Here is a 24,305-nt window from a genome sequence, read left to right as displayed (position 1 = left end):
TTTTGAGGATGTAACTGGTAGAATAGATAAGGGAGAACCAGTGGATGTGGTGTATTTGGATTTTCAGAAGGCCGTTGAAAAAGTCCCACATAAGAGGTTAGTGTGCAAAATTAAAGCACATGGGAGTGGGGGTAATATACTGGCATGGATTGAAAATTGGTTAACAGACAGGAAATAGTAGGAATAAATGGGTCTATTTTGGGGTGGCAGGCGGTGACTAGTGGGGTGACTAAGGAACCCACGTTTACTTTTGCTAATCTCTTCCTTTTTACATACCTATAGAAGCTTTTACAATCTATTTTTATGTCTCTTGCTAGTTTACTCTCATATTCTCTTTTCTCTTTATCAATTTCTTGGTTATCCTTTACTTAATTCTAAAATCCTCCCAATCTGCAGGCTTATTACTCTTTTTGGCAACATTTTAAGCATCTTCCTTTAATCTAGTACTATTTTTAACTTCTCTTGTTAAACAAGATTTGACTACTAATCACGTGGAGTTTTTATTCCTCAAGGGAACGTATATCCATTGCAAATTATGAATTAATTCTTTAAATGCTTGCCGTTGCTTGTCTTCTGTCATATCATTTAATCTAGTTTCCCAATCTACCTTAGCCAACTCACCCCTCATACCTTCATAGTTTGCTTTGTTCAGATTTAAGACCCTAGTTTCGTGCTTAAATAAATCAGTCTCAAACTCAATATAAAATTGTTTCATATTATGATCACTCTTCCCCAGAGGCTCCTTTACTATGAGGTTATTAATTAACCCTTACTCATTGCACAATACTAGATCTGAAATAACCTATTCCCTAGTTGGTTCCTCAGCATAATGATCTAGAAAACTGTCTCGAATATATTCCATGAACTCACCCTCCACAGTATTACTGTTGCCCTTATCTCAGCACTCCCGACACTTCAAAACTGACCTTACCTCACCACTGCCCATACCTCACCACTGACCTTACCTCACCACTGCCCATACCTCACCACTGACCTTACCTCACCACTGACCTTACCTCACCACTGACCTTACCTCACCACTGTCCATACCACACCACTGACCTTAGCTCACCGCTGACCTTACCTCACCACTGCCCATACCTCACCACTGTCCTTACCTCACCACTGACCTTACCTCACCACTGACCTTACCTCACCACTGCCCATACCTCACCACTGACCTTACCTCACCACTGCCCATACCTCACCACTGACCTTACCTCACCACTGACCTTACCTCACCACTGACCTTACCTCACCACTGACCTTACCTCACCACTGTCCTTACCTCACCACTGACCTTACCTCACCACTGACCTTACCTCACCACTGACCTTACCTCACCACTGACCTTACCTCACCACTGACCTTACCTCACCACTGACCTTACCTCACCACTGACCTTACCTCACCACTGCCCATACCTCACCACTGACCTTACCTCACCACTGACCTTACCTCACCACTGACCATACCTCACCACTGACCTTACCTCACCACTGACCTTACCTCACCACTGACCTTACCTCACCACTGACCTTAGCTCACCACTGACCTTACCTCACCACTGCCCATACCTCACCACTGCCCATACCTCACCACTGCCCATACCTCACCACTTACCTTACCTCACCACTGACCTTACCTCACCACTGTCCATACCTCACCACTGTCCTTACCTCACCACTGACCTTACCTCACCACTGACCTGACCTCACCACTGTCCTTACCTCACCACTGCCCATACCTCACCACTGCCCATACCTCACCACTGTCCATACCTCACCACTGTCCATACCTCACCACTGTCCATACCTCACCACTGTCCATACCTCACCACTGTCCATACCTCACCACTGCCCATACCTCACCACTGCCCATACCTCACCACTGCCCATACCTCACCACTGTCCATACCTCACCACTGTCCATACCTCACCACTGCCCATACCTCACCACTGTCCATACGTCACCACTGTCCATACCTCACCACTGTCCATACCTCACCACTGCCCATACCTCACCACTGCCCATACCTCACCACTGCCCATACCTCACCACTGCCCATACCTCACCACTGCCCTTACCTCACCACTGACCTTACCTCACCACTGTCCATACCTCACCACTGTCCATACCTCACCACTGACCTTACCTCACCACTGCCCATACCTCACCACTGTCCATACCTCACCACTGTCCATACCTCACCACTGACCTTACCTCACCACTGCCCATACCTCACCACTGTCCATACCTCACCACTGACCTTACCTCACCACTGACCATACCTCACCACTGTCCATACCTCACCACTGTCCATACCTCACCACTGCCCATACCTCACCACTGCCCATACCTCACCACTGACCTTACCTCACCACTGACCTTACCACACCACTGACCTTACCTCACCACTGACCTTACCTCACCACTGACCTTACCTCACCACTGACCTTACCTCACCACTGCCCATACCTCACCACTGCCCATATCTCACCACTGACCTTACCTCACCACTGACCTTACCTCACCACTGCCCATACCTCACCACTGACCTTACCTCACCACTGACCTTACCTCACCACTGACCTTACCTCACCACTGACCTTACCTCACCACTGACCATACCTCACCACTGCCCATATCTCACCACTGACCTTACCTCACCACTGACCTTACCTCACCACTGACCTTACCTCACCACTGCCCATACCTCACCACTGACCTTACCTCACCACTGACCTTACCTCACCACTGACCTTACCTCACCACTGACCTTACCTCACCACTGACCTTACCTCACCACTGACCATACCTCACCACTGACCTTACCTCACCACTGACCTTACCTCACCACTGACCTTACCTCACCACTGACCTTACCTCACCACTGACCTTACCTCACCACTGACCTTACCTCACCACTGCCCATACCTCACCACTGACCTTACCTCACCACTGACCTTACCTCACCACTGACCTTACCTCACCACTGACCTTACCACACCACTGACCTTACCTCACCACTGCCCATACCTCACCACTGCCCATACCTCACCACTGCCCTTACCTCACCACTGACCCTACCTCACCACTGACCCTACCTCACCACTGACCTTACCTCACCACTGACCTTACCACACCACTGACCTTACCTCACCACTGCCCATACCTCACCACTGCCCATACCTCACCACTGACCTTACCTCACCACTGACCCTACCTCACCACTGACCTTACCTCACCACTGACCTTACCTCACCACTGACCTTACCTCACCACTGACCTTACCTCACCACTGACCTTACCTCACCACTGCCCATACCTCACCACTGCCCATACCTCACCACTGCCCTTACCTCACCACTGACCCTACCTCACCACTGACCCTACCTCACCACTGACCTTACCTCACCACTGACCTTACCTCACCACTGACCTTACCTCACCACTGTCCATACCTCACCACTGCCCATACCACACCACTGACCTTACCTCACCACTGCCCATACCTCACCACTGACCTTACCTCACCACTGCCCATACCTCACCACTGCCCATACCTCACCACTGCCCATACCTCACCACTGACCTTACCTCACCACTGACCTTACCTCACCACTGCCCTTACCTCACCACTGCCCTTACCTCACTACTGCCCATACCTCACCACTGACCTTACCACACCACTGCCCATACCTCACCACTGACCCTACCTCACCACTGACCCTACCTCACCACTGACCTTACCTCACCACTGACCTTACCTCACCACTGACCTTACCTCACCACTGACCTTACCTCACCACTGTCCATACCTCACCACTGACCCTGCCTCACCACTGACCCTACCTCACCACTGCCCATACCTCACCACTGACCTTACCTCACCACTGCCCATACCTCACCACTGACCTTACCTCACCACTGCCCATACCTCACCACTGCCCATACCTCACCACTGACCTTACCTCACCACTGACCTTACCTCACCACTGCCCTTACCTCACCACTGCCCTTACCTCACCACTGCCCATACCTCACCACTGACCTTACCTCACCACTGACCTTACCTCACCACTGACCTTACCTCACCACTGCCCATACCACACCACTGACCTTACCTCACCACTGCCCATACCACACCACTGCCCATACCTCACCACTGCCCATACCTCACCACTGACCTTACCTCACCACTGCCCATACCTCACCACTGACCTTACCTCACCACTGCCCATACCTCACCACTGCCCATACCTCACCACTGACCTTACCTCACCACTGACCTTACCTCACCACTGCCCATACCACACCACTGACCTTACCTCACCACTGCCCATACCACACCACTGCCCATACCTCACCACTGCCCATACCACACCACTGACCTTACCTCACCACTGCCCATACCTCACCACTGCCCATATCAAATCACTTTGCTACATCAGTTACTGCATGCTGAGTGCCTTGTTCTTTCCTCCTACTGTATCGACGTTGCTGTGTGTGCTACAATTTCTCAGTTAAAAGAAATACAAATGTATTTTGCAAAACAGTTTCAAATTGATTGTCATCATTCATTTTCTAACCAGTTTTAACATTATTTAGCAGGTTCCTCTCATTCATTTACTTCAGGAAAAAGATTCATCTCCGTTTTTGTACAAAATTACGATAGTTCTGCCATTCTCAGCTTGCATATTGTCTCTTATGACAGACCAACTACTGTGAGTGTTTCTGTTTCTGTCCCAGCTTACTATCGTTCCATACACGTTAATGCAAACAGCATCGCTGTCCTGACCCTAGATTCCTCCTACATGTTGTTCGGTAACGAAATTTCAAAAAAAGTGATAACGGTTACATCAAGTGAAGACATTTCTCTCATTATGTTAAATGGGAGATCCAAGACCTATGATTCATTTTTAAATTTACCCTTCGTGAATTTGGGTACGAAGTACTATATTATCACCTATTGTGTAGACAGTCTGTACAACATTAAGCAATTCGCTATTGCTAACAGTAACCAACCTGCCCAGGTCACCATAACCGTGTCTGGTTCGCTGACATTCAATGGTACCCAGTACCCTGACAAAGAGACATTCTCTTTTGCGCTGGGGCCGAGTGAGGCTGTTCAATTTCAGAGTGACAAGGATTTGACAGGAACAAAGATTGTATCCACAAACCCTGTGGCTGTCTTTAGTGGAGACCAATGCATTTCTGTTCCCCCCAGTAATTGTGACCATATCGCTGAACAGTTATACCCCGTGGATAAATGGTCCAATTCATTTATCATTTTCCCCTTAATGGTGAAACAGAAGAAGGACATCATCACCATTGTGTCTGCTGAGAATGACACGACCGTGAACATTGACACAGAAGAAGGGAGCAGACGTGAGACGCTGCAGGAAGGATCTCACATCAACTTTACTGTGGAAGGCGGGACGATCGTGAACTCATCCAAACCAGTCATGGTGATCTACCTGTTTACAGGGGGCAGCACACCAAAGGTTTCGACCTTTGACCCCTTCCTGGTGACTGTAGTGTCATCTGCATATTTCAGCAATTACTTTGTTTTTGTGACGATGGAAAATTTATACAATTATGTCGTGGTCATTTCATCAGGAGCAAGCGCTGCTGGGATTATTTTAGACGGAAAACCTTTGGCCGCGTACCCATCAGAAAACTCGACCTTCTCTGACTTTACGGCAAGAAGAATCTACCTGGGAGACACTGGAGGCCGCCATGTTATTTCCCATGATTCAACTCGCTTTGCAATCTACATCTATGGGATTGGACGAGCTGAGTCATACGGGTACCCGATGGGCAACAACGTCTTCACCACCAGTAAGTGCCGCTTCTTCTCATTCATTATTCATATAAAACAGCAGAAGTGAATAATTAGACGAGACGGTGTCAAGCGATCAAAAAAAACATGCACCCATTCTCCACAAATAGTAATAGTTCGGAGTTTTCCATCCGACCCACGTTCACCTGCTTGCAGCTAGCGGATCCTACCGAAAGGATCATGGGGGTGAAATTGGACTTGGCCGGTGACACAAAACAGGCAAAATCTGTGTGGCTGCCCGTTTTGCACACCGCCCGACATTCATTTTCGACTGAAGTCAATGGTACTGGATATCGGGCGGGGTGCACAATGGGCGATCGGTACGATACCGCCTGTTGTGCATCCCTTCCCATGTCTAATTTTGTTTCAGAACCATGAAAATAATCAATCATGTAAGGAAATGACTATCTGTTAAAAATGGCCATTTCTTAAAATGTTAAACAACATGCTTTGACTAGCCATGTCGGTTGCTCATCAATCCTCCTTACACCGCTGAATAATTGTGACATAATAAGCAGGGAAAACTAAACAATTGCGAAAGAAGAAACACGCAGTTACTGTTAGCACATGATATATTTTCGTCCCATGTTATGCTAGTTGTCACTTTGAAAATCAGTGCGGTTACTTATGACATTGGGAGATAGTGTAATGTGGGCGCTAACAAATTAGCTTCCCATTATCCATCCCAGCCGATTTTCCCCTTCCATTGACTTCAATGCAAAGAAAATTCAAGCGTGGTGTATGACAGGCGGGTAATTCGATATCGTCTACTTTGTACCATGGCCCAGAGATAAAATGACCCTGTGGGAATGCACGTGATTTTGACTTTTTGCGATAGTGTAAAATGGTGAATTAGCAACCAGTTTCACACCGCTCCAGGTCGGCACCCCATCCACCACCTTAAACATTCACAGTATTGAAACTTTTCCCTGGTTTCAAGGCAAGGAGTGTTGTTGGAGCTGCACTCATAGAATACTCTCCACTTGCCTGGATGAGTGCAGCTCCAACAACACTCAAGAAGCTCAACACCATCCAGGATAAAGCAGCCCGCTTGATTGGCACCCCATCCACTGCCTTAAACATTCACTCCCTCCACCACCGGCGTACCGTGGCTGCAGTGTGTACCATCTACAAGACGCACTGCAGCAACTCGCCAAGGCTTCTTCGGCAGCACCTCCCAAACCCGCGACCTCTTCCACCTAGAAGGACAAGGGCAGAAGGCGCATGGGAACACCACCACCTCCAACTTCCCTTCCATGTCACACACCATCTTGACTTGGAAGTATTTCACCATTCCTTCATCGTTGCTGGGTCAAAATCCTGGAAATCCCTCCCTAACAGCACCGTGGGGGTACCTTCACCACACGGACTGCAGCAGTTCAAGAAGGCGGCTCACCACCACCTTCTCAAGGGCAACTAGGGATGGGCAATAAATGCTGGCCTTGCCAGCGACGCCCACATCCCATGAACGAACAACAAAAACATTCAGGAGAAATGTAAAATGGGCTGTCGATTCACTATCGCCTGTTTTACACGATCGCACAAAATCAAACTTACCCCCAGAGATTTTAACTGCCCCAGCCTTTGGATACAATGGAACTAGGTGTGTTGCTGTGATCACAGTGGCTGCAGGGTTCAGACAGTGTAACTCAATTCCTGAAACCAAATGGAGATTTGCAGATTAGTTCAGATTATATTTGACTGACGGTCTCTCTTTGCATTTGAGAAGTCATCCATAGAAGGCGTGGGATGTCCCCTCCAATATCTCCGGCTCCAGGTACAAAGCAGGGTTCTCTTCAGAGCAGTTAAAGTGACAGAAAAGGACCTTCTCTCAGGTTTGGCAGTTAGTGTGAGAGATTTCAGAAGAAGAAACTTATGAACAGCAAGTTATTTAGATCTGTAATCTGATTGTTATTTGATCATTTTGGAGGACTTAAAGAAAAGGATTCCACTATATATCGCGTTTAGTCTATTCACATTCATCGATAGTTTGCTAATTATATTTTAAGTAGTTTTAAATATATGACGCTCTCGCTTTTGAAGGCTGAAGAGAAATTTTTTGAGGGCAAATGATAGTTCACTTTCGACTAGCACTTACCATATATTGTTTGTTTGTCATTAACCAGTACTGAAACTTTTCCCTGGTTTCAAGGCAAGGATAACCAAACCTAAAGGGTTTATGTATCTAAAGGGAGAGGGATTCATTGGTGGCAATGGCCTGAAATAAGAGAGCCCAAATAATCTAGGCAGAAAGAGTTTAAGATACCCCCAACCCTAAAGTCTACAAAGAAAATGATGTTTCCCATATCACATATCCCTATAACTGTGCTGTGTAGATAAGGAGCTTGCGGCAATTCTAGTGCATATGGATTTTCATGAGGCCTTTGGTAAGGTATCTCAGAGGAGTCTTGCTAGAAACATTCATAAGAACACAAGAAATAGGAGCAGGAGTAGGCCATTCGGCCCCTCGAGCCTGCTCTGCCATTCAATAAGATCATGGCTGATCTTCTACCTCATCTCCATTTTCCTGAACTATCCCCATATCCCTTGATTCCCTTAATATCCAAAAATCTATCGATCTCTGTCTTGAATATACTCAACGACTGAGCCTCCACAGCCCACTGGGGTAGAGAATTCCAAAGTTTCACCACCCTCTGAGTGAAGAAATTTCTCCTCATCTCAGTCCTAAATGGCCGACCCCTTATCCTGAGACTGTGACCCCTGGTTCTAGACCCCTCAGCCAAGGGAAACATCCTCCCTGCTTCTACCCTGTCAAGGCCTGTAAGAATTTTGTATGTTTTAATGAGATCACCTCTTATTCTTTTAAACTCTAGAGAATACAGGCCTAGTCTACTCAATCTCTCCTCATAGGACAATCCCCCCATCACAAGAACCAGTCTGGTTCAGGCTTAGAGAATAAGGAGAAAGTAACAGCATGTGCAGAGAGCTAGTTGATAAACAGAGTTAAGGTAAGTGGTGGGGTCATGTTAACTTAGTATGATGGTGTAGAATATCCAATTAACTGCTCATTATACACCATGCCCGATTATCTTTCCATTGAAGTCAATAGAAGGGAACATTGGACGTGGCGTCTAATGCATGGCTAAGTTAAAAGTTTAAATTGCCCCCACTGAGTGCTGTTCTGATTAGTATTGTCAGGCCAGGAAACACTTTTACGTGCAGTTATATATAGATGCTTTGGATTTAAAGAAAGAATTAAGGCTAAAAATTCGGTATCGCCGCGCCAGGTCTTTAGTGCCCGAAATTTTGCGCTCGCCCGGATTCCCGTAACGCCCGCCTGAAATTCAGTTGCGCCGCCCCAAGACGGAGGCGGGCGCTATTGCAGGGTTTGGCCGCCTCGTTTGGGGCGATGAAAGTCAGTTTCAGGCGTCCAGCTGCCGCTGCGGCACCCGATGCGGTGCGGCAGGCTGGGGTACTGCAGGCCTCCTCCTTCTCTTAAGGAGGAGCTGCCTGCAGCCGTGAGATCGCCACTGGATTCCCCCGGCAAATGAGCCCGGCACCACGGAGAAGTGCCGGGCTCGCGGGAGTCAGACACCAATGCCGCGGGGGGGTGGTGCAGGAGTCCGGGGAGGGAGGTGTGGCCAGGCGGCCGCCGCCCCTCCACCTTTATGCGCCGGCCTCTCGGAGCTGCAAGGCACCGTTTTTCAAACGCTGTATGCGGCCGCTACGGGCGAGGCGGCCGCAACTGAATTTGGCCATCGGCACGGAATAGCATTGGAACCGGGGCGCTGCGCACACCGATGACGTCATCGGTGCCGGCGCAGCGCTACCGGCTAACGCTGATGTTAGGGACCAACTGAATTTCGGGCGCTAAAAAACTTCCGGCGCAAACCACTCTATAGCCAATAAGTGGGCGCAAATGCGACTGAATTTCTAGGCCTTACATTTATACAGCGCCTTCACGACCACCGGACGTACCAAAGCGCTTTACAGCCAATGAAGTACATTTTTGAAGCGTAGTCACTGTTGTAACATAGCAGCCAATTTGCGCACAGCAAACTCCCACAAATAGCAATGAGATAATAACCAGATAATCTGTTTTAACAATGTTAATTGAGGGATAAATATTGGGCACCGAGCATAGCCCCACTGCTTTCATTCGAAATAGTGCCGCGGGATCTTTTACATCCACCTGAGAGAGCGGACAGTTTAATGTCATCCGAAAGTCGGCACCTCTGGCAGTGCAGCACTCCCTCAGCACTACACTGGGAGTGTCAGCCTGGATTTTGTGCTCAAGTCTCTGGAGCCAGACTCGAACTTACAACCTTCTGACTCAGAGGCGAGAGTGCTGCCCACTGAATCACAGCTGACACTGATTTAGGGATAAGGGACACAAGAGTAAATCTTCAACATGCCGCCCGGGTGTTAAAATGACGTCGCCCATCAGCCAGCCGAAACTTCCCGATGCCAAAAGGTTTGGGGCTTGACCAGCAGTGCGAAAGAGAAAGGCAGGTTAGCCAAATGGGAAATCAGGTGGCAGACGTAAGCGCGAAGTATACATTTTGAGAGAAAACGAAAACAAGGGGCTGGAACTTCAGCTTGCACGGTAGTGCAAAATGGACGGTGAGGCTTCAGCCAACCCTTAGAGGCCCACCTGACACACAAAATGAATAGAACAGTATTATTTGACTGTGTTATATAATCAGGTATCACCCACATCAAGGGCCTTGGTGAGACCACACCTGGAGTATTGTGTACAGTTTGGGGCTCCTTACTTAAGAGGGAGTGCAATGAACATTCACTAGACTGATTCCTGGGATGGGGGATTGTCCTGTGAGGAGAGATTGAGTAGACTAGGCCTATATTCTCTAGAATTTGGAAAAATGAGAGGTGATCTCATTGAAACATACATAATTCTTACAGGGCTTGACAGGGTAGATGCAGGGAGGATGTTTCACCTGGCTGGGGAGTCTAGAACCAGGGATCACAGTCTCAGAATAAGGGGACTGCCATTTAGGACTGAGATGAAGAGAAATTTCTTCACTCAGAGGGTGGTGAACCTTTGGAATTCTCTACCCCAGAGGGCTGTGGAGGCTCAGTCATTGAGTATATTCAAGACAGAGATCAATGGATTTTTGGATATTAAGGGAATCAAGGGATATGGGGATAGTACAGGAAAGTGGAGTTGAGGTAGAAGATCAGCCATGATCTGATTGAATGGCAGAGCAGGCTCGAAGGGTCAAATGGCCGACTCCTGCTCCTATTTCTTATGTTCTTATCAAAGAATGGGGATTATGAACGATCCAAGACTAAGTCAAGGCAGAGGAGTGAGAGAACCCCCTCTCCTCAGGTATTTACCCCAACCAATCAGGGTTGTATTTGATTCCTCCTTGGATGGAAAACATTTAAGTAAAAACAGTCTTTTTTTCCCTCTTCAATAAACGTAACGCTATCATTTTAATCCTGTTTTTAGAGGAAGGGAGATGGGGCTCATTGACCTGTCTGCCGCAGACTGCTGTGTACACCTTACCATCCAGTGCACTCGCCAGTGCGGGGTTATCGATTGTTGATGTTCACCTCATTGACCCCAGCTGCCACGCTGATCAGCAAGACGAGAACTGGGTCGTTATCAGAGCTCCGTTTAATTCCTGTGGCACTAAATGCGTTGTACGTGCGTATTTATATTCTCGCATTGACTGGGAACTGGGTGGTTCGGCTCATTCTGGCAAATCAGTCTTCAGTGGGGGTCGGGTGGGTGCGAAAACGGGCCTGAAGTGGCGGAAATGGTCTTAAATCAAAACGTCCAAATAAGGGGAATTATTGGATTCTGATCTGGAGTGTCAGTAATAAATCTAGCAAGGTGACTAATAGTGACTCAAAACAACGCAACCTCTTGAGAATGTGGAACTCACTACCACAGGGAGTGGTTGAAGCCAATAGCATAGATGCATTTTAGTGGAGGTGAGATAAGCATATGAGGGAGTAGGGAATAGAGGGTTACGCTGATCCAGTTAGATTAGGAAAGACAGGAGGAGGCTCGAGTGGCGCATAAATGCCGGCATTGGACTGGTTGGGCCCAATGGCCTGTTTCTGTGCTGTAAATCCTATGTAATCCTGTGTAAACACTGTAGAGGAAAGTAAGGAAGATTAGGCTTGTAGACTAGGTTGGTATTCCCTTGAGCATAGAGGATTAAGGGGTGATCTAATTGAGGTACTTAAGGTGATTACAGGAGTTGATTGGGTAGATAGAGAGAAACTATTTCCTCTGGTGGGGAAGCCCAGGTTAAGGCATAACCTTAAAATGAGAACTCGGCCATTCAGGGGTGATGTCAGGAAGCACTTCTTCACACAAAGGGTAGTGGAAATCAGGAACCCTTTCCCCCAAAAAGCTGTTGAGGCTGGGAGGGGGGCACGTCCATTCAAAATTTTAAAACTGAAATTGATCGTTTTTTGTTAGGCAATTGTATCATGGGATATGGAACCAAGGCGGGTCTATGGAGTTAGGTCGCAGATCAGCCATGATCTCATTGAATGACGGAACAGGCTCGAGGGGCTGAATGGCCTCCTCCTGTTCCTTTGTTCTTCAGATTACCTGACAGGTTGCTGTCGACACAGATAGGAACAGGAGTAGGCCATTCAGCCCCTCGAGCCTGTTCCACCATTCAATGAGATCATGGCTGATCTGTGACCTAACTCCATAGACCCGCCTTTGGCCCATATCCTTTAATACCTTTAGTTAACAAAAATCTATCAATCTCAGATTTAAAATCAACAATTGAGCTAGCATCAATTACCGATTGTGGAAGAGAGCTCCAAACTTCGACCACCCTTTGAGTGTAGAAATGTTTCCTAACTTCACTCCCGAAAGGCTCTAATGTTTAGACAATGCCCCCTAATCCTAGACTCCCCCAACCGTGGAAATAGTTTCTCTCTATCTAGCCTTTCAGTTCCCCTTAATATCTTGAAATATTCAATCAAATCACCCCTTCACCTTCTAAATTCCAGGGAATACAACCCTAATTTGTGTAACTGCTCCTTGTAACTTAACCCTTGAAGTCCAGGTTTCATTCTGGTAAACCTACACGGCACTCCCTCCAAGGTATATCCTTCTTAAGTGCGGTGCCCAGAACTGCTCACAGTACCCCAGGTGTGGTCTAACCAGGGTTTTTATATAGCTGCAGTATAACTTCAACCCCCTCTAGATATAAAGGTCAGCATTCCATTTGCTTTTTTGATTATATTCTGTAGCTGTCCATGACATTTTAATGATCTATGTATCTGGACGCCCAAGTCTCTTTAGCCCTCCATTGTTTCTAGCTTTCACCATTTAGAAAGTACTCTGATCTATCCTTTATAGGTCAAAAGTGGATGACCTCACATCTGCTTACATTGCCAATTCACTTAATCTATTAATATCTTTTTGTAATTTTATGCTCCCATCTACACTGTTTACAATGTTGCCTATCTTTGTGTCATCATCAAATTTGGATATATGGCTTTCTATGCCATCATCCCAGTCTCATCCTGCCAATTAGAGTGCCTGTTCATTATTCCTACTCTCTACTGCCGCTCAGCCCGTTTCCTAACCAGGTCAATAATTTGCCTTCAAATCCATGGGCTTCAACTTTAGCTAACTGTCTCTTATGAGGGACTTTATCAAATGCCTCCTGGAAGTCCATATAAGTAACATCTGACACGAATCTTGTCATTCATGTGGAAATGACTTATGAAATGATACTGGGCAGCTTGCTGGTGGCGCTGTCCAGGGAGAGTATAAATACTCGGGCATGGGCCCAGCTTGCTCAGGACATTCTTTAACAGGAACCAGTGAAGGACACAACTAGATCTCCATGTTGAAAAACAGTTGATTAAAGCCTTGTTTAATACTCAGACCAAGTGCCTAGTAGTTTTCTTACATCAACATCCATAGACATTCCCCTGTCCAATACTTTAGACACCTCTTCAAAAAATTCAATCAGGTTCATCAGGCATGACTCACCTTTCACAAATCCATGCTGGCTCTCTCTGATCAACTGAAAATTTTCAAGGTGTTCAGTCACCCTATCCTTAATTATAAACTCCAGTAATTTCCCAACAACAGATGTTAGGTTAACTGGTCTATAATTCCCTGGATTCCCTCCCTCACCATTCTTAAATAGTGGAGTGACATGCACAATTTCCAATCTAAAGGAACGGTTCCCGAATCGAGAGAACTTTAGAAGATCGTAGTTAGGGCATCTGCAATGTTCTCACCTACTTCCTTTAAAACCCTGGGATGGAAACCATCTGGTCCTGGGGATTTGTCACTCTTTTGTGCCATTATAGGAGTGTAATAAGCAGGAGCCGCCAAACGAGCAAAATATGGGTTGTGCGATTTCTCGAGTAGATTGGTAAAAAGAGACCTTTTTCATCAGGAAGTCCCCAATATTGTACACAGACATGGTCGGACAGGGAGATCAGGCATTTTAACTCGGTGCTACCAACAGGGTTTAATAGAAGCTTCAATCTGGAATGTGGTGGAGGGCAGCCCATTTCTGTGTTTGAAATCTGAGCTCACTTATTGATAACATAAGTAATGAACAGAGAAATGAATGAAGCTGTGTGGCTGGGAGGAGCGATTAACATCAAAGTAATAACAAAATAACAAGCACTCCACTTCTCCCCAGATATTAGAAACTTGCGTTTGATGGTTTCAATGATATATCGATGATTCCAAGTATGTTTCTTCAGCCTCTAGCTATTGAAGTGTCTTTTATCTGTGACACAGTTTCATACTGAATCCGCTCAATCCAATAGCAAAATACTGCGGATGCTGGAAATCTGAAATAACAACAGAAAATGCTGGAAACACTCAGCAGGCCAGCCAGCATGATTCTGCCATCCCCATTTGCAACATTTAATCTCTCCTGCTTTCCAACCTAACACAGACCGTCCCTTTTATTCCTTCCATCCCTCTCCCCTCCCCTTTCCCTGCCTCTGCACCTGCTTAAACCCTGTTACATCCCTAACTTTTTCCAGTTCTGACGAAGGGTCACAGACCTGAAATGTTAACTCTGTTTCTCTCTCCACGGATGCTGCCTGACCTGCTGAGTGTTTCCAGCATTTTCTGTTGTTATGACAAAACCTCAAGATGCTTTTGAACATAAATTCACTCTATATCTATCACGAAAGCTAAATGTTTCATTCATTCTGATTTTGTTACAGAATGAGACTGGGAAGATAGTTTATTCAAATACAGTTTACGGAACGCCCCCAAACACCTCAATTCACCGTCTCAAGGTCAAATTAAATTGCGAGATGTCGACAATCGAGAACATCACCATGGCGTTTGTGCCCCACGCCCATTCGGTATCCCGCTTGGGACACTATAACATATCCTTTACAATGTATCACTCCTCAGCCTTCGATGACCCAGTCTTGGAATTCCCTTACGAAACCGAACTGAACGGGACTCTGTACATTGAGATGGAGGCAAAGACCACTGACAGCGGAGTGGAGATATTTACTGAGAGCTGTATGTCTTCACCGTCGCTGAATTCATACAAATTGGGGTACAGCATCATTGAAAATGGGTAATCGCCGCACCTATTCTTGTTTAGGGGTGGGCATTCCTTGTCCGGTATCGAGAGCTTGTTACCCTGGAGTTTCCTCCTTGGGGGGGGGTCCCCACTCGGAGTTTCCACCCGAATTTGAGTCCAAAGTTGCGCCCATTTTTGCCAATGTCAAGTCACGCCCAAGTATCCTCTGAACCTCATTACGCCCGAACTTAAACCGGCCTAAATTGGCACAAATCATCATAAACAATCGGGCTCCAAGAAAAGGCCAAACCCACACCAGTATATTTCCTCTTCGGGTTTGAAAGTTAAAAGTTTCAATTGATATCACTGTCGTTCATTTCACCATCAGGCACAGCACTGCGGCCACAGTTTAAAAACCTGTATTCCAGGAGGCGTTTCAATTAACAACAACAACAACTTGTATTTATATAGTGCCTTTAATGTAGTAAAACGTCCCAAGGCGCTGCACAGGGGTATTTTAAGACAACAAATTTGACACCAATCCACATAAGGATAAATTAGGGCAGGTGACCAAAAGCTTGGCCAAAGAGGTAGGTTTTAAGGAGCGTCTTAAAGGAGGAAAGAGGTAGCGAGACGGAGGGAATTCCAGAGCTTAGGGCCCAGGCAACAGAAGGCACGGCCACCAAAGGTTGAGCGATTATAATCAAGGATGCTCAAGAGGGCAGAATTAGAGGAGCGCCGATATCTCGGGGGGTTGTGGGGCTGAAGGAGATTACAGAGATAAGAACATAAGAACATAAGAAATACGAGCAGGAATAGGCCACTTGGCCCCTCGAGCCTGCTCCGCCATTCAATAAGATCATGGCTGATCTTGGGCTCAAGGCCACTTCACTGCCCGCTCCCCATAACCCTTCGCTCCCTTATCTTGCAAAAATCTGTTTATCTCCACCTTAAATGTATTTAATGACCCAGCCTCCACGGCTCTCTGGAGCAGAGAATTCCACAGATTTCCGACCCTCTGAGAGAAGAAATTCCTCATCATCTCAGTTCTAAAAGGGTGACCTTTTATTCTGAAACTATGCCCCGAGTTCTAGATTTCCCCACGAGGGGAAACATCCTCTCTGCATCTGCCTTGTCGAGCCCCCTCAGTATCTCAGCATTTTGCAATCTCTCTCCATTTAAGTAATAATTTGCTTTTTTATTTTTCTGCCAAAGTGGATAACCTCGCACTTTCCCATCTGCCAAATGTTTGCCCACTCACTTAGCCTGTCTATATCCCTTTGCAGAGTCTTTGAGTCCTCTGCACAACTTGCTTTCCCACCCATCTTTGTATCATCCACAAACTTGGCTACATTACACTCGGTCCCTTCATCCAAGTCATTAATGTAGATTGTAAATAGTTGAGGCCCCAGCACCGATCCCTGTGGCACACCACTAGTTACCGTTTGCCAACTGGAAAATGACCCATTTAACCCGACTCTCTGCTTTCTGTTAGTTAGCCAATTCTCTATCCATGCTAATATATTACCCCCAAATCCGTGAGCTCTTATCTTATGCAGTAACCTTTTATGTGGCACCTTATCGAATACCTTCTGGAAATCCAAATACACCACATCCACTGGCTCACCTTTATCCACCCTGCTCATTACATCCTCAAAGGACTCCAGGAAATTTGTTGATTTTCCTTCTATGCTGACTCTGCTTGACTGCATTATGATTTTCCAAATGCCCTGCTACTGCTTCCTTAATGAAGGACTCCAGCATTTTCCCAATGACAGATGTCAGGCTAACTGGTCTATAGTTTCCTACTTTCTGTCTCCCTCCTTTCTTAAATAGGGGTGTTACATTTGCGGTTTTCCAATCCGCTGGGACCTCTCCAGAGTCCAAGGAATTTTGGTATATTGCAACCAATGGATCCACTATCTCTGCAGCCACTTCTTTTAAGACCCTGGGATGCAAGCCATCTGGTCCAGAGGACTTGTCGTCTTTTAGTCCCATTATTTTACCAAGTACTTTTTCCTTAGTGATAGTGATTGTCTTTAGTTCCCCCCTCCCTGTGGCCCCTTGATTATCCATTATTGGGATGTTGTTAGCGTCTTCTACCGTGAAGACAGACACAAAATATTTGTTCAGAGTCTCTGCCATTTCCCCATTCCCCATTATTAATTGTCCAGTCTCAACCTCTAAGGGACCAACATTTACTTTAGCTATGCTCTTCCTTTTTATATACCTGTAGAAGCTCTTACTATCTGTTTTAATATTTCTTGCCAGTTTACTCTCATAATTCATCTTTTCTCTCTTTATTATTTTTCATATTTTAGATAGGAAGGAGCAAGGCCATGGAGGGATTTGAAATTAATGTGAATGATACTTTGAAATAAAAATGCACTCCAAGGTAGTACAGGGCAGGCCTCAGTAATTTTTTGAATACAAACTCCAAAAAAATGCACTTAGAAGGCCAGGAAACTGATTCTGTTTCTTGCTGTATCTGAATAGCTGGTCGCAGTGGAAGGATACTTACAGTTGAGAGTGGAGGGGTGGCATTGCCCGTCTTGTGGGTGGAGATTCGTTCAGAGGGAACGTTTGATGGACAGAGACAAAAGATCGAGCGGACTTGAAAGAAAGAAAGACTTGTATTTATGTGGCACCTTTCATGACCTCAGGACATCCCAAAGCGCTTTACAGCCAATGAAATACTTTTGGAGTGTAGTCACTGTTGTAATGTGGGAAACACGGCAACCAATTTGCGCACAGCAAGCTCCCACAAACAGCAATGTGATAATAACTGGATAATCTGTTTTTAATGATGTTGAATGAGGGATATATATTGGCCGGGACACCGGGGAGATCTCCCCTGCTCTTCTTTGAAATAGTGGCCGTGGGATCTTTTACATCCACCTGAGAGAGCAGACGGCGCCTCGGTTTAATGTCTCATCTGAAAGACGGCACCTCCAAAAGTGCAGCACTCCCTCAGCACTGCACTGAATTATCAGTTTAGATTTTTAGGCTTATTATAGTTATGCGGGCAACTCACTTATGTCTAAAATTCCGTGATTTTAAAAAACAGCGAATCGGTTTGCGCCCAGATTACCTGTGCATCTGGCCACAAAGGCAGAGGGAACTCCAGGCCGAGAGGAAAGCCTTTGGACACTCTCTGAGCCTGAGTAATGAGGAAGTTGGAGACTGTCCAGTTAATGAGCCCCTAACAGTGTCATTGATTCTCAAGTAAATACAGGAATTAACACCGAACAAAACCTTTACAATTCTGCATTGGTGAGTTTCACCAGTGATTATATTACAATCAGACCACACAGATTGATTGCTGTGAGACCTGATATAACTCTTTTATTTCCTCGTTTCTTACAGTTGTCCCAAAGATTCTACGTTTAAAGATTTTGAATCGAACGACCCGAAGAAACAACGCTTCAGTATCCACGTGTTTATGTTTGAGAATTACCAGGAAGTCTATGTAGTCTGTGAGGTTGTGATTTGCCGCATGGACTCAACTCCCAACCGATGCTCTCAGGGCTGCCTCCGGTCCAGACACAAGCGTGACCTCAGTAAAGACAAGTCAGCTCGTCTCTCACAGGGACCCATCGTGTTTCCCAACGATTTAGAGGGTGGGTCTTATTTGTGAGGGTCAGATTGGAGTTCGAAGTTTCAAGCTGTGTATTACATCTGGTTAGGTATAGCGTACAATATGCCCCCAGTGCAATTCTCCACATCATTTACTGTGGCATTTGGTACATGTAGAAATATAATAAAGGCTCATATTTTCAGCAAAAGAACCAGGGAGAAGAGGTGAACTTTTTTTTCAAGCAGCGCCTTGTAGAAAGACTTGCATTTATATAGCGTCTATTTCGACCACCAGACATCCCAAAGCGCTTTATGAAGTGTTGTCACTGTTGTAATGTAGGAAATGCGGCAGCCAATTTGCACACAGCAAGCTCCCACAAGCAGCAATGTGATGACCAGATAAACTGTTTGTTGATTGAGGGAAAAATATTGGCCAGGATAACTCCCCTGCTCTTCTTTGAAATAGTGTCGTGGGATCTTCTACATCCACCTGAGGGAGCAGACGGGGCCTCAGGTTTAATGTGTCAGCTGAAAGATCGCACCTCCAACAGTGCAGCGCTTCCTCAGTACTGCCCCTCCGACAGTGCAGCACTCCCTCAGTACTGCCCCTCTGACAGTGCAGCACTCCCTCAGTACTGCCCCTCCGACAGTGCAGCACTCCCTCAGTACTGCTCCTCCGATAGTGCAGCACTCCTTCAGTACTGCCCCTCCAACAGTGCAGCACTCCCTCAGTACTGCCCCTCCGACAGTGCAGCTCCCCCTCTGTACTGCCCCTCCGACAGTGCAGTGCTCTGTCAGTACTGCCCCTCCGACAGTGCAGCTCTCCCTCTGTACTGCCCCTCCGACAGTGCAGTGCTCTGTCAGTACTGCCCCTCCGACAGTGCAGCGCTCCCTCAGTACTGCCTCTCCGACAGTGCAGTGCTCTCTCAGTACTGCCTCTCCGACAGTGCAGTGCTCCCTCAGTACTGCCCCACCGACAGTGCAGCGCTCCCTCAGTACTGCCCCTCCAACAGTGCAGCTCTCTCTCAGTACTGCCCCTCCGACAGTGCAGCGCTCCCTCAGTACTGCTCCTCCGACAGTGCAGCTCTCTCTCAGTACTGCCCCTCCGACAGTGCAGCTCTCCCTCTGTACTGCCTCTCCGACAGTGCAGCGCTCCCTCAGTACTGCCCCTCCGACAGTGCAGCTCTCTCTCAGTACTGCCCCTCCGACAGTGCAGCTCTCTCTCAGTACTGCCCCTCCGACAGTGCAGCTCTCTCTCAGTACTGCCCCTCCGACAGTGCAGCGCTTCCTCAGTACTACCCCTCCGACAGTGCAGCGCTTCCTCAGTACTGCCCATCCGACAGTGCAGCGCTCCCTCAGTACTGCCCCTCCAACAGTGCAGCTCTCTCTCAGTACTGCCCCTCCGACAGTGCAGCTCTCCCTCAGTACTGCCCCTCCGACAGTGCAGCTCTCCCTCAGTACTGCCCCTCTGACAGTGCAGTGCTCTCTCAGTACTGCCCCTCCGACAATGCAGCGCTCCCTCAGTACTGCCCCTCCAACAGTGCAGCTCTCTCTCAGTACTGCCTCTCCGACAGTGCAGTGCTCTCTCAGTACTGCCCCTCCGACAGTGCAGCGCTCCCTCAGTACTGCCCCTCTGACAGTGCAGTGCTCTCTCAGTACTGCCCCCCGACAGTGCAGCTCTCCCTCAGTACTGCCCCTCCGACAGTGCAGCGCTCCCTCAGTACTGCCCCTCCGACAGTGCAGTGCTCTCTCAGTACTGCCCCCCGACACTGCAGCTCTCTCTCAGTACTGCCCCTCCGACAGTGCAGTGCTCTCTCAGTACTGCCCCCCGACAGTGCAGCTCTCCCTCAGTACTGCCCCTCCGACAGTGCAGTGCTCTCTCAGTACTGCCCCCCGACACTGCAGCTCTCTCTCAGTACTGCCTCTCCGACAGTGTAGCACTCCCTCAGTACTGCCCCCTGACAGTGCAGCTCTCCCTCAGTACTGCCCCTCCGACAGTGCAGCTCTGTCTCAGTACTGCCCCTCCGACAGTGTAGCGCTCCCTCACTACTGCCCCTCCGACAGTGCAGCGCTCCCTCAGTACTGCCCTCCGACAGTGCAGCTCTCTCTCAGTACAGCCCCTCCGACAGTGCAGCTCTCTCTCAGTACTGCCCTCTGACAGTGCAGCTCTCTCTCAGTACTGCCCCCCAGACAGTGCAGCGCTCCCTCAGTACTGCCCCCCAGACAGTGCAGCTCTCCCTCAGTACTGCACTGGAGTGTCAGCCTAGATTTTTGTGCTCAAGTCTCTGAAGTGAGACTTGAATCTACCACGTTCGTTTCTCAGCGGCAAGGGTGCTACCCACTGAGCCACGGCTGACACATGGTCTGCTATGCATTGCCTGATAGAGAAAGGGAAGGCAGATTCAATAGTTGCATTCAAAAATGGAATTGGATAAATATATGAAAAGGAATAATTTTCAAGACATTGTGAGAGAGCTGGGTAGTGGGCCTAATTGGATAACTCTTTCAAAGAGCCGGCACAGGCACAATGGGCCGAATGTTCTGTGCTGTATGATTCTAGAGGTCAAAATTTGGGTGGTAACACAAAATGGACAGCATCGCACTGGCCACCTCTTATACACTCCGCCCAATATCCGGTTACATTGCAGTAAATGGAATTCAATATCAGAGAAGACTTATAACGAGCAGCCCACGAGATACAGCCGGTATTGCACGACTGTGCAAGATGAATTTCTGTCCGATTCTAACTAATTCTCTATTACTGATGAATACACCAGTGAATAACAGGAAAGACACAACGCGTACATTAGCTCATTCCATTTTCGGCTCAGTGTCTTCATCAATAAGCCATTTCCGACTGTTTCATTTAATTTTGGAGAACGTTTTTTTTTATTAGTTCCTGGGATGTGGGCGTCGCTGGCAAGGCCGGCATTTATTGCCCATCCCTAGTTGCCCTTGAGAAGGTGGTGGTGAGCCGCCTTCTTGAACCGCTGCAGTCCGTGTGGTGAAGGTACTCCCACAGTGCTGTTAGGGAGGGAGTTCCAGGATTTTGACCCAGCGACGATGAAGAAACAGCGATAAACTTCCACGTCAGGATGGTGTGTGACTTGGAGGGGAACTTGGAGGTGGTGGTGTACCCATACGTCTGCTGCCCTTGTCCTTCTAGGTGGAAGAGGTCGTGGGTTTGGGAGGTGCTGCCGAAGGAGCCTTGGCGAGTTACTACAGTGCATCTTGTAGATGGTACACACTGCAGCCATGGTACGCTGGTGGTGGAGGGAGTGAACGTTTAAGGTGGTGGATGGGGTGCCAATCAAGCGGGCTGCTTTGTCTTGGATGGTGTCGAGCTTCTTGAGTATTGTTGCAGCTGCACTCATGGAATACTCTCCACTTGCCTGGATGAGTGCAGCTTCAATAACACTCAAGAAGCTCGACACCATCCAGGACAAAGCAGCCCACTTGATTGGCACCTGATCCACCACCTTAAACATTCACTCCCTCCACCACCGGTGCACCGTGGCTGCAGTGTGTACCATCTACAAGATACACTGCAGCAACTCACCAAGGCTCCTTCGGCAGCACCTTCCAAACTCGCGACCTCTTCCACCTAGAAGGACAAGGGCAACAGGCGCATGGGAACACCACCACCTCCAAGTTCCCCTCCAAGTCACACACCATCCTGACTTGGAAGTGTATCGGCGTTCCTTCATCGTCGCTGGGCCAAAATCTTGGAACTCCCTCCCTAACAGCACTGTGGGAGTACCTTCACCACACGGACTGCAGCGGTTCAAGAAGGTGGCTCACCACCACCTTCTCAAGGACAATTAGGGATGGGCAATAAATACTGGCCTTGCCAGCGGCGCCCACATCCCGCGAACAAAAAGAAAAATGTTCTCCAAAATTAAATGAAGAACATGTTTCATCTTTTACGGAAGAATCTTAGGACCATATGAATATAGTGTCAATGATCTTATGTTGTATTTAATATCTGTTTATTCTAACCAGGTCTTCTTCGTCTGCGGGGGAATTTGGAGAGGCGAGAAAGCGACTATAACGTCCCTATTCTCGGTGTACTTTCAGGAGGATGCCTGATTTCCCTCCTTGCCTTGATACTCCAGAGAAAATACTACATACGAGAAGCTGAGGGATTCCCGCTCCTTCCAAGCAGCTGAAGACTAGCTGATGATGAGCGCTGTCTGTTGCTTCACCTCTTTTAGTTCTGATTAAAATCACAACAGTCCAATATAATAAATCAGCTTCTGTTCAAAAGTTTCCTTTATTTTGACGCTGATAAAATTCTGTGGATATTGTATAAATCTTATAAATTGGCTTTCCTAATGAAACAGCTTGATTTGTGGAAAATCAGGAAATCGATGATTACCAAAATATCCGTAGTCTTTATTTTATTGTTCTGCAACCCTCCCCTTGCCAGTGCTCTCCTGAACTGAAATAAAATGTTGATGTCAACCCAGCGCTTGGTCTCCTTCTGTGGGTTCCAAAGCCTTTGTGCGAATTCCTGCGCACTGGCTGGATTAGAATTGTATTGAATGGATTCTCCCATCCAAATCATCTGGAAATGAACACATGAGGTTGATTCATTAAGAAAGTGTCAGGATCGTGCTGGGCCTGTCCATTTGCAGAAAAACGTGCGATCATTTTTGTAGATGATATTGTATTGTTGGCGGAATCACCTGGGTGGGGGTAGAGTGCGATCTATTCGGTATCTTGGGCAATAGGCTAACCAGTGAGGTACAGCGGTGGGGATACTTAAATGCGCTCTATGTGGCTGAATGTCAATTATTGGCCGATTTACCCTCCTGTGCAGCGCCTTGGGACGTTTGCCGCTATGTTAAAGGCGCTATATGGATGCAAGTTGTTGTTGTATTGTGGCCCTGTGTGGGTCATGATGGGGGGTCTGCAATGTGATAATTAGCAGTAATGTAACTGGACTAGTAATCCAGAGGGGAGACCAAACGCAGATTGGGTGACCACTTTGCGGAACACCTCCGTTCAGTCCGTAAGGGGGACCCCGAGCTTCCTGTCGCCTGTCACTTTAATTCTCCGCTCCACTCGCACTCAGACCTCACCGTCCTCGGCCTGTTACACTGTTCCACTGAAGCTCAACGTAAGCTCAAGGAACAGCACCTCATCTTTTGATTAGGCACTTTACAGCCTCCCGGACTCAACATAGAGTTCAACAATTTCAGACCATAACCTCGGCCCCTATCATATATATATTTTTCCACGCTTTTTTTTTTGTTTGTGTTTTCTTTTCTTCTCTCCCACATGGCAGCTGTCTTTCATTCTGCCAGCGCAATTTACACTTCATCTAGAGCCATCCTTTGTTTCTTAACCTGTTCTATTACCATCTCCTTTTGCCTTGAATATCTCTTAATGTCTCTCAATGT

The 24,305-nt window shown here is 47.4% G+C and overlaps 1 protein-coding gene across 1 annotated transcript in view; it reads left to right on the top strand.

Moving 5' to 3' along the window:
• The window catches only part of LOC147095693 (IgGFc-binding protein-like), a 77,530-nt gene extending 53,470 nt beyond the window's left edge, over positions 1 to 24,060 (top strand). Inside the window, exons 2-6 of the mRNA XM_085973693.1 lie at positions 4,615 to 5,844; positions 11,280 to 11,473; positions 15,011 to 15,378; positions 18,691 to 18,944; positions 22,903 to 24,060. Of these exons, the coding sequence (XP_085829819.1) occupies positions 4,615 to 5,844; positions 11,280 to 11,473; positions 15,011 to 15,378; positions 18,691 to 18,944; positions 22,903 to 23,069 (2,213 nt within the window). The 3' untranslated portion in view covers positions 23,070 to 24,060. The remainder of the gene's footprint in view (positions 1 to 4,614; positions 5,845 to 11,279; positions 11,474 to 15,010; positions 15,379 to 18,690; positions 18,945 to 22,902) is intronic.
• The last annotated feature ends 245 nt before the right edge of the window (positions 24,061 to 24,305 follow it).

The sequence above is a fragment of the Somniosus microcephalus genome, unplaced genomic scaffold (assembly GCF_052327205.1).
Source record: "Somniosus microcephalus isolate GS21.2 unplaced genomic scaffold, FLI_Smic_1.0 unresolved_chr1, whole genome shotgun sequence".
Classification (NCBI taxonomy): Eukaryota; Metazoa; Chordata; class Chondrichthyes; order Squaliformes; family Somniosidae; genus Somniosus; species Somniosus microcephalus.
Note: the sequence above shows the minus strand (reverse complement) of the source record. Positions and strands in the feature narration are given on the sequence as shown.